The 12355-nt window shown below is 32.6% G+C and overlaps 1 protein-coding gene across 1 annotated transcript in view; it reads right to left on the bottom strand.

Annotated features, from left to right (window-relative positions):
• Positions 1 to 12328, bottom strand: part of LOC110028657 (ER membrane protein complex subunit 10) — a 65766-nt gene extending 53438 nt beyond the window's left edge. Inside the window, exon 1 of the mRNA XM_020730597.1 lies at positions 11897 to 12328. Within this exon, the coding sequence (XP_020586256.1) occupies positions 11897 to 12205 (309 nt within the window). The 5' untranslated portion in view covers positions 12206 to 12328. The remainder of the gene's footprint in view (positions 1 to 11896) is intronic.
• Between the last annotated feature and the right edge of the window lie 27 nt (positions 12329 to 12355).

Raw genomic sequence — 12355 nt, 5'->3', positions numbered from 1 at the left:
AATCAATTCTTAATTTATTTTTATTTATCAGCATTGCTTACAACAAAATAAATGATTTAAAAGGACAGTTTTATGATGGTAAACAAGACTAATCCTTCACCATTACTCATTTTATTAATAGCATGAACCATTATTTCCATAGTTTTGGACCTACTAAAGTGATAAAAATTGAGTAAAAGCCCAAAAATAGTCCCCGAATATTAAAAATTATCCAATTTAATACGAGAGTTTTAGAATGTTTCTATTTAGTCCCAAACTATTAAAAATTGCTCCAAATTGGTCCTAAATCATATTTTCCGTTATATTATTTGTTGTTGAAAAATTATAAATTTTAATTTGCATGATAAATCTCTTCACAACAGTCATCACTTTTTTTCAAATGACATTTTTTGTTGGATTATCGTTTGATTGATACATAATCTTATGTTTATATATATATTCCAAAAAAAATATTTATGTAAAAATATTATTGGTTTGTCATCAATCAAATAATTTTATTATTCACATACATAATATTTTAACCGTAAAATAAATTCATTGATTAGTCTTTTTTTAAGTTAACATTAATTATTTTAAAACACATCCCCTAACAAATAATATTAAAATTAAAAATTCAATTGAATAGATTAATTCACATGATTTCAGATTCAGTGAGTTCTTACTGCATAATTATTGATTATTTTAAATATATTCATTTGAAAAGAAGTTAGATTGTTGTGAAGAGATTTAATAATGTAAATTAAAACTTATAATTTTTCTACAATAAATTAAAAAATTAATATACAAATCAAGTAAATTTTGAGTAATTATATAAAGACAAAAATATCTTTCAATTCATGCAGACAACCGTTAGATTTAACGAAAAAAATGATTTAGGATCAATTTGGAACAATTTTTAATAGTCTAGGACTACTGGAGCATTCTAAGACTTTGTGACTAAATTGGACACTTTCTAATAGTCGAGAGACTATTTTGGGTTTTTACTCGATGAAAAGTTCTTCATAAGTTAAACATTTTTATAAAAGCAAAAATAACATTTAGTATTATGTATTAAAAAAAAATTACAATACAAAGCAATAGCAAAGCATTGCTATATGAAAAGACAAACTAAAAAAAAAATGCATCAATAAGAACAAAAAAAGAGCCCTAAGTGCACTAAAAAGCCTAATTTTAAGCTTCGCACATTTTGAAGAAGGAAAAAATTTAAAACTTCTTATCCACTAGCTCCACTATGACTAAAATTTTATCAACAAAGGCAACAAATAGATACTTTGGATCACCCATCACCCTAGCATCAAAGAGAATATCAAAAGCAATAACCGTAAAAGGAATAAGATCAATAATCGTGTGAGTAAGCCTGAGGGTTGTGCCTGTAAACTAGGAACATACAGACTCTAAGACAATCCAAAGTTGACTCCAACTTTTGATTATAGGCCATGTCAAAAAAAGATAAGGCTCTCAACATAGCATTAGACGATAGGATTTTATCAAATGATACTTCCTCATTGCCACAATCGATAGGTTTTCGTGTTAATGGGTGTACTCTACAACAATCTAAGAAGAAGTTATGACCAAATATTTTACAATAAAAATAATAAAACGGTTAGAGTTGAAGCATATCCACATTTTATCTTGAAAAAAAAAACAAACAATTCGACTATAACCTTGACCATCAATGGCCTATAAAGCCAAGTAGTAGCAACATCCACGTATTGTGGTTATCTGAAAAATTGAGCCAAGTGGGTACAAAAGAGATTGAATAAGAGCAATACACCAACGAGAGCACCACACTGTAGTGGTATGATCAGCTACCAAAGCTGCATCTAGATGTGTGTTCGTGTGGATGAGGCAGAGGGTGCATGATTGAAGGAAGTCGTGTATGAGAAGTAGTGACAGAGTGTAATTCCACACAATGAACGACGAACAATAAGAATGCTCGCAAGTCGCTGCTCAAAGACTTAGCAAGACGTGATCACTTGATAGAACACACTAGTGCCGAGGAGCAAGAGCGCTCACCAACAATGAGATAAAAGCTTGCAAGCGCAGCCAGGCGAAATCAACTTGAAAGATATGATGATGTGCAACAAAGCTTAATAAGTTAAACATGAACTACAAAACTAATACAACATCAAATCAAATTTTATATATGAAAATATAATGCAAGGAAACAAGTGCATACATAAAGCACATAATAAGTAATATATCTAAAAGTAAATTTACTGCATGAAAAATAGTGACGGAGTGATTAAATACTTCCAAAGAAGAGCCCTTTCCAATAATTAGTAATAAGCCCATTCCTTTGAAACCAATCATGGACATACTAATAGTTTATCTTCACAAATGTATATCGTAGTAAATGTTGGTTGCAGGTGATATTATTAAGCAAGTAAAGAGTTCAAAATTGAAAAAGTTGGTAAAATGGACAATATCTTTGGGCAAGATTTACATTAGATTACAAGCTACTAAAAAGCATAAGAAATTTCAATGGATGTAATGATAATCGTGATCAAACAATGATACATGAACAAAAGGTGGCATCTAAACATGATAAATTTAACTTTCTTAGATTAACTTTAAAGAAAAATATTGATACATATGAGGACATCTTTTAAAAAAAAGGTGGACAATAAAAATTAAAAAGCTCAATAGCATACGTCAAGAAATCTCATAGTGGCTTAAAAAATTATAAAATTATAACTAGCAGAGTTATGGTGCACGAATCTAAATATTTGATCATTAAAAAGTCATTGCCAAGCAAGATAAGTGAGGAAAAAATGAGAACATTAAACTAGACATGAGAGAAAACAAAAAAAGGACACTTAAATAATTAAATTAAAGAGCTGGGGGGAGTGGCATCTATTCAAAAAAATGTAGTGAAAAATAAACCAAACTAGTTTGGATATGTAAAAAAAAAGGTAGAAAATGCACCCACAAAAACGGTCAATAAAATTAGTGACTAAAGATTAATAAGGAGAAAGAATAGACCAAAAATAGTATAGATAGAAGTTGAGCGAAAATAAAATTGTGTAGCATATGTGTAATAACTCATAAAAACTTGGTAGGAACAAATTGAAGATGAAGATAGATAAAAACGGCATTGAATAATTAGTAATAATTATGATAATAGGTTCTTTTCTGCTAGAATAACTAATAGAACAAAAAAAACAAAGTTGAAGAGACATGAATGAAGAGTGTTCAGTGAAAAGTACATGGCATGATTTCACAAAAGAACGTTTTACAAATAGCATACAAATTAAATAAAATGTAACACAAATAAATTAAAATTGGCTTCCAGCAAATTAAGTAAGATTAAATGTCCACATTAGAGAAATTTAGTGTGCATAAATTAAATGATTTGGTTGCGTCTCAAATGAAACAAGAAGTTGAGCATCCTTATGGAATTAACATTGATATTATATAAACAAAAGATATAGGCCATTATTTTTTGGAAGTTGCTCAAAAGAATTAGAGCCATAAGAATAAATGAAGGAGACATAAGAATTAATGGAGGAGGCAGATTGTGGTGGATTTGGAGTGGAATCGGACCCTCTCTATCTTGGAAGGTAATATGGGGGATGTTGGGGCTCTTGAAGTCTAAAGCGGGAATTTAAAGGTGGTTGAGAGATACCATTATAGAGAATTTTTTTTAAAATTTTTTGGATTGCTTTTGGTTTTAAGTGAAAAGAAGGATTTGTAAAAGGGATTATAGAGTTCAGTAGAGAGTGGAGAAGAGTAAGGAGATAATAGCAATACAATAGAAAAATAAATACAATTTCTAACCAAGAAAATTGTACCATGGGAAGGCACCAAACCACTATGAAAAAGTTTCCACCACAAAGTGTAAAACAAGAATTGAAAATTGGAACTAAACAACTTCATTTTTTCCATTCAAGATGTCTAATATTTGGATACATAAGCATTCAATAATCTCATGAGGATAAATAATCATAAATAAAAAAGCTTAAAAATAAAAAATGCAAATTTTAAATTCAAAAGATAAAAGGACAACCCTTGCATGGATTTATAAGGAGTGTCTTGAAATGTGGAAGAGGTTGGAATCAAGTTTTGTTTTGCGGAATATGCCATGGTTAGAGTAATTTGAACTTGACTTGATTCTTGAATGATAAATAACACCAGCTAATTTGAATTTAGTCATCTTTGCCATATGAATAAAGATAGATAGTCAACCTACCTTATCCCAACAACCTTCCAACTATTTTTTGAAAGTCAAGAAAGAAAATATTACTGAAAAACAAAATAATTTTCAAGGTCTTGTTGAATTTGTGCTACGCTTGCCATGTGATGGATGTGACAATCCTTTCAATAAAAGAGCGAAATCCAAGTCTTTAATATGTCTGCGTGCTTCATTATATTTAAGCTTGGAATTGTGATCTTCGAAGAATCAGTTCTACCCCTTTCCAAGAACTCTGCTTTCCAGAATTAAAATTGTTGTAGCCTTCTTAGGAACTATCATGTTTAAATTACTAACGAGTAAACAAAGTTTTGTTGGAGGCTTATCCTGCATTAGATGGCTTGTTCTAACACAATATCTATGCTTCATCACTACTTGAGGAGCTAATGAACTTAAAAGGAGGGAACCATGATCCAGAAAGCTTTCAAAATCCTAATTCAACCCAATTGGACTAAAATTAAGTAAAAAAAAAAAAATTTAATCATGTCAAATCAAGGTCAACAAGCTCCATGTACAACAGAAATAAGATATTATATGAGCAAGATGAGATCTTAACTCATGCTAAATCAATCCAAGCTTAGAAGTTTAGACAAGATTTTAGCCCAAACAACAAGGAAACCAAAAATTGGAGTTCATTCAAAAATTTTGAATAAAACAAAATAAACTCAACAAGACAAGCCATACAGGTATAAATTTGGACCATCATTCAAAGATGCTTTGAATAAACCAAAACTAACTCCATAAATAAAGCCTATAAGGAAGATTCAACAAAAACAAGTGACAGATATAAAACATGCACCAATTCCAAGGAATCAAAGAGTATGCCAGTTTAAATTCCTTTAAATTCCACAAATTCCTACAAAAACAAGTGACAGATATAAAACATGCACCAATTCCAAGGAATCAAAGAGTATGCCAGTTTAAATTCCACAAATTCCTCTCTCTCTCTCTCTCTCCAAGCAACCCAAGCCTAAAGTGAATAATTTCTAAGAATATTTTCTTGGGTGTTACCAAATAAATGTGCATTTGGATGATGACTCATCTTATCAAATAACTTAATAAATTGAAAAGACTTATCTTTCTTATTTGAATTTTCATATAATTTTTTAATTTTCTTATTAGGGAATTAGAAGGCTATAAATATAGCTTGTAACTAGGTTTCAAAATCAACTGAATACAATTCAATTCACTGGGTATGGGCTCCCACTCCTATTTTATCATCTCACTGCTTCTTACACTCATCAGCTCCTATATCCAAGAATAAACCAAACTATCAGTCCACATCTCTTCTTCTCAGTGTGGTATTAACTACAGCAGAATAACCGACAACCTCCCCCTCCTCAATTTATGGTACCAAAAGAGATGCAAAGAGTATATTTCAGCAAACCTGCAATAACAATTGTTGGCTACAGCGAGGTTGAGAAGACATAATAAATTCCTATATTTTTTTATTAATGTATTACTAATAAATACAAAATTGCTCATTGTTTGCAATTAAATTAGATAAAAATTAGCAAAGAAAATAAGTCAGGCAAAAGAAGGATTGAATGCAGAAAAAATATAATTAAGATTTTGTTAATCAATTCATTATAATCTTTACTTTTTTCATTGACCCTCTTATCATCACCCAGGAATGTGTTAGCATTTGATCGCATAGGAAAAACTCTAGAAATTTTTTTGCAAACCTCTCACAAAAATCTGCAAAGTTGTATTAGTTCCCCATCCCTACTCTAAAAACAATTTAACATCGCAATATAATCACTATTTATTCTAATTCATGTTGGCATCAAAGCATGCAGTTACTCCAACCATAAGATTCCATATCACAGGTAATGGAAATGAGGGTAAGAGATAGAAAAAGATAGAGAACATGCTTGCCCAAATGATAATGTTAATAGAAATTTTTCAGAAACTTCACTTGAGAATAAATTCCTCAGGTCACGTCTCAGGTCAAAGCCCAAAAGAGAAGATGAATAGCTAAGGGACCACAACAAGACAATACAAGAACCAATGGGCATGCAGGACCATCCATGCACCCAAGAGATGAGAAGTGAAATGATTGTGAAGAGAAATGTCAATCAATCAAAATATGAAAAAGAGATGAAAAGCAAATTAATAATTGATATACCTACACAATTCACGCCAAATGAAGCCTATAGAGCACTGCCAACAAGATAAATATCACATTAGCTCCAACCTGAATAGACTAAGCTATACCCACACAATTAACACCAAATGGAGCTTATAGAGCGCTGCCAACAAGATAACTAACACCTTAGCTCCAGCCTGAATTGACTAAGCCTTATTGGTAAGCTACAATGGATCCCTCCCTCCCTCCCTCCCTAGCTGCACAAACCCAATGAGAAAATAAAAATTGTCAAATAAATGTGATGAGCAATTAGATAAGGACTTAGCTTATCAAATATCTTATCTAGATAAATAGAATTAATATTATCATTCCAATTTTTAAGATGGCTATAAATATAGCTAGCAATTAGAAATTAAATTCCATTAAGCATAAGTCAATTCATTTGGCATTAGTCCCTCTCCTATTTTATAATATTTATACTTAACGCTCCCAAAATCTTACAAACAAGAGGAAGCCAAGTCATCAGCCCACCTCTACCTCTCTGGATTACCAATTTTTAGGTGCAAAAGAACCGTTGGCGACCTCTCCGTCACGTAGTTTTCAATATTAAAAGGATGTCCATAACAAACTTTAAAAAGCCTACAATTACAATACCCAACTACCGATGGGATATATTTAGTTGTTTTGATCATTATTTTGCTAATGGTAAGGAAATTGCTCACAATTTAAAGGTAAATGAGAAATTAACAATTTAGCGTTGACAAAATGCCAGTGGAAGGAATGATTGAGAGAGGACAAATAAACTATTAAGAATTTTATTGATCAATCATGAAACTCTTTTCTTATTCTTTGAAAATCATCACCAATGAAAGTTTTTTGCATCTGATAAAATAAGAAACATTCTAGATCTTTGCAAGCCATTTGGGAAAAAATATATATCCTAGAAATATTGATTGCACAACATTATGCCTCATCATTCCAAAATTAATTTAATATCAAACTATAATCATATTCCAGTGTCATTTTAATTCTAACTTAGATTAGTATCATTGTGCAATTTTTCCTATCATAAGATAGCATACAATAGGTAATATAAGGTAAATATGAAAGATTGACAAGGCTAAAAAATGCTTACTCAAATGACCTTGCTTAAAAAAAACATTCAGTAGCGCCACCCAAGGATAAAATTCAAAGGTTATTTTCAAGCCTAGATGGATGGGATAAGTACCTAGAAGACTAGTATGAGTAACTAAAAGAATTATAAGAGGCTAAAAAACATCCAATGAGTACCTACGAGGATCATCCATATACCAAAAAATTTAAAAGTATTTTAATAGTAAAAAAGAATGTTGATCAATCAAAAAATAAATAGACGGAGAATGCTAAACCAACATGAAACTAAAATAACTAACTTACCAGTACAAAGAGAATACAAATGTTAATAAAGGACAATATGGCAAAATTTGACAAATAAATTTATATAGATGTTAAAGTAATTTAAAGTGGGAGCCAGTGTCTAAGACAATCAAGTCATACTAGCTCTAAGAGAACCAAGTAATACTTACAATGGTCATCACTCGAGAAGCATTGTAGCGTGCACAATAGCTCACACTAGATTGAGAGCTACAACACTACTAGGAGGGTAGGTAACGCCTTGGAATTTGAGTTAACCAAATTCTTTTTTTTAATACAAGACAAACCACACCATGAGGGTGGCTACTCAATGAACTCAGGCTAACTTCATCATAAAGGGTGGCTACTACTACCAATAGGTCAGCTATATGCTGATATGGCTATTGCAGCATGGGCTTCACATATCAAAATGTTCAAACAAATTTCATGAGTTGCCTACAAAATCAATTGGGTTGAATACAACCTTAGTGATCAAATACAAAAATTATTTTCTCATTGTTAAAATAGTGATTTCAAAGCCTTAGTGATTTCAAAGCCTCTCTCTCTCTCTCTCTCAAAAGATGTTCAAACCTTATGAGAGAATAATTATTAGAAATATTCTCTTGGATATTTTCAAATAAATTAGATAAGCATTTAGATAAAGAGTCGTCGTATCAAAATGGTTATCGAGAAATATACGATTTATCTTACTTTTCCTATTTTTATGCCATATTCATTTTTTCATGTAAATATATATATATATATATATATGGCTAGTAACTACGCTTTAAAATTTCATGAGTTGGGTACAAAATCAATTGGGTTGAAGACAACCTTAGTGATCACCGACAAATATTATTTGCTCATTGCCAAATGGTCATTTTCAAAGACCCTCTCTCCCTCCCTTGCTCTGTTTATCTCTCTCAAGCTGCTCGAACCTTATGAGAGAATAATAACTAAAAATATTCTCTTGGGTATTTTCAAAAAAATTAGATGAGCATTAAGATAAGGAGTGGTCATATCAAAAAGATTATCGAGATATATATACAATTTATCTTACATTTCCGATTTTTATGCCATACTTATTTTTTCATGTAATTTTTTTATGGAGAATTAGTTGGCTATAAATATAGCTAGTATCTACACTTTGAAATTAATTGAAAACAATACAATTCACATTTTATTACTCAATTTTTACCATCTTTGCTTTTTATACTCGTTGATTCCTACATCCAAAAGAAAAAACCAAACCAAAAAATGACCTTCGGATAATATGATTATAATCATAATAATGATGCCAGCATGATTATCAATGATGATGATGGTAAGGATGGTGAAGCTAATTGAATGTAGTTACATCCTTATTTTGTGTTTTACCTTCCATTTATTTCAATTTTTATTCATCTTACGTTTGATAGTATATATTGAGAGGTTTGATGGAGAAGTACATAAAGAGTCGGAAAAATCTACATATGATTTTTATTTATTTAGAAAAAGCTTACGATAAGGTTCCAAGAGAAGTTCTTTGGAGAGTTCTAGAAAAGAAAGACGCTGATATGACTTATATTCAAGTCAGTAAAGATATATATACCAGAGCTGTTACCTGTGTTCGAACAAAAAGAGAATTAAACAAATCTTTTCCTATTTTAGATGGATTAAATCAAGGATCGTCTCTAAGGCCACATCTTTTTGCTTTATTTTTGAATGCTCTTACTAGAAATTCACAGCAGGATGTACCTTGGTGCATGCTTTTCGCCGATGATATCCTTCTTGTGGATAAGGCTAGAGAAAGGATTCAGGAAAAACTTGATTTATTGAGAAGGCTTTTGTTTAAGTAGATCTAAAATTGAATACATGAAATGTAATTTTAGAAGTAGCAATACATCTAGTGGCATAGTTATAACAATGGGTGATCAAATCATTAAAAGGTGAGAACGTTTTAGATATCTCAGATTCATTGTTCAAAGTGATGTTGATATAGGTGGGTATTTTATTAGTAGAATTCAAATTGGATGGTTAAAGTGGAAGAATGCATCGGGCTTATTGTGATAGAAAAATACCGTTTAGACTTAGAAGAAAAATTTTATAATGGTGGTGAGATATGCAATGCTTTATAGCACAGAATGTTGGCCTCTTAAAAAGAAGCATAAAACTGAGTTAAGTGTTGTTGAGATGAGAATGCTTAGGTCAATGAGTGGCTTGATATTTAGAGACAAAATGCAGAATAAATATATCCGTGACAAGGTTAGTGTAGCTCCAGTGACAAACAAGATAAGAGAGAGTCATCTTAGATGGTTTTGTCACAATAAACGTCGATCATTTGATGATTTGGTTAGAAGAGAAGATGCTTTAGATTCAACTTATGCTAAGAAAGGCAGGCAAACCTAAAAAGACTGAGCATATTGTATAAAAATGATCTTAATTTATTAAAATTAAATGAAAATATAGCACTCAATAGAGCACGACTGAGAAAAATGATTCATATAGCCGACCCAATTTAGTGGAATAAAGACATGTTGTTGTTGTTGTTAAGTTTGACAGTATAACCAATATTAACAGAGCACTCTAAGTGATGCAAGTAGGATTTTGAAAACTATTAAACTTGGAAGAATTCTTTATGAAAAGTTAAAAATGTAACCTTAAATGTAATTTGGTGTAGTGAAGTGCACGATGCGCAGGACAATAGCGGGTAATCACGTTTTGGGGCATGACTATGACTGCTTGCATAACAAGTGCATAATTTTATTAGAAAAGAGCCAAACTAGGAAATCATGCAGTAGAAAAAATGGAAAAGCTAGATAAATTATTGCACATCAAGACGAAATATATTGTAAAGATTACTGAGAAATTATTAACAGCATGGAAAATGATTATATTTCTTGAAGTTAGTTAGACCCTCTTTACCTGACAAATAAACTACTACATCTTGCGATAGAAGACATCAACTTAGCATACTATAACAGTTAAGTTTGCAATAACTAGAAGTATAGGAGCTAACAGGAGATAAACGTAGGCGGTTGAGATGCATGAGATTAATGGATCCTTCACACAATACACATCCCAGAACAAAATCACTATATCCATTGGGTTAAACTAGCCCATCTCTTAAGTTTACGAAGTTCTCCTTTGATACTCCTTCAATCTTAAAAGATAAATCGAAAATAAATATGTACCCGAAAAAAAGTTAGCACGAATCTCGAGGAAATCTAACAGTCCAAGAGAAAATGCCCTAATACGAAGAGGGCTCAATAAAAGGCGGATCAGCGAACCAGATAATCGGTCGGATATGGCAACCCCAAGGTCACTTAAATCACAAGAATGGTCAAAGTGCTATCAACATAAGTGGCGCATTCAAATGAACAGGGAAGAGTCGTCCAAGCCTGCCATCACGATAAAGTCAATATGAGAGAGAAGTTAATCACCATGACTCTGTCATACCAAGATCACTCAGCCGTCTCCCCCAATATCATTAAGGAAATACCACATGTCTCGACCATTCCACCAGGATTCTCTCATCTAAGAGAAGACTAACCATCAAATTATGGTGATTTATCTTCTGCCCAATGACCTAGCTTCACCCTACCAACAGTAGGTCCACGGTAGAGATCGAGAGTTAACGAACGGACCATGTCTACCGATCAGCAAAATTCAACCAATCAGGCCAGTCCTACCGACCCGCAGCCAGCAAACCGACTGGCAGTGATGGATCTATCCAACCGGCGACATCATCAAATCCAATTGGCCGAGCCAAAGACCAGCAAGGCATTGGGCTCACAAGGGTTAAATATTTAGAGTAATATGTACAGTCCCTACTCAAGTAAGAGCATGAATATAAATTCATATATTGTGCCCCTTTGTTTATAAATAGGGGATCATTTCATGAATAAGAGATTACACAATTCCCTCATTCTATTGTTCATTGATGTGCTACCTTCTCTCTCTCCTTTTCTAAGCTCTATTTTTTGGGTGACAGATTCGGATTCAATAAAATAATAAGCGAATTAGAGACAAAGGAATCATACAGAGTGACTCATGCCAACACTGCAAACCATAATTGTATGCATCAGCATCTAAAGTTCAAGCAAAGTTTTCTCAAGTATATCATTGGATGAAAACCATAATGAGCTCGATAACCGTACAAAAAGAGAACGACAAAAATCCAATCTTTTGTTACGAAACGAAGCGGAAACTAGCCTAGAAAATCAATCACAAATGAAACTCACCTGTCCACCATGACTCCAGGTTTTAAGACGCGCGGTGAAGGTTCCAGCGGGAAAATAGACCGAATCCCCGAAGGCGTGCTCAAGTGTGAACTGAACCGACTTCGAATCTAAAGAAGAGTCCAGATCCCCGCGCCGGCGACTCGAAGGGGTTACTTTAGTTATCGTGTGCTCAAGCTCAGGGGCGCGACTGCCCTCGAGAATGAACTCCTCGTCGTCTAAGATTAGCTCGTCCGATTGGAAGGCGAGGGAGGTGTAGCAAAAGATGAGCGCGAGGAATATGAAGTAGAAGACTTGCTTAGCGTGCTTCATCGCTGTGATCGACCCCCAAGCGAGATGGAAGAGGAAGATTTCGAGGGTAAAAAGAAGCGACAGTACCGGAGTATCGGAAAATATGCCGGCTGAGTTTTTCGATACCGTGGTGGATCAGTTAAATTTTCATGTATCTATAAATATATATAT

The sequence above is a fragment of the Phalaenopsis equestris genome, unplaced genomic scaffold, assembly GCF_001263595.1.
Source record: "Phalaenopsis equestris unplaced genomic scaffold, ASM126359v1 Scaffold000519, whole genome shotgun sequence".
Taxonomy (NCBI): Eukaryota; Viridiplantae; Streptophyta; class Magnoliopsida; order Asparagales; family Orchidaceae; genus Phalaenopsis; species Phalaenopsis equestris.
This window is presented reverse-complemented; position numbering and strand designations above follow the sequence as displayed.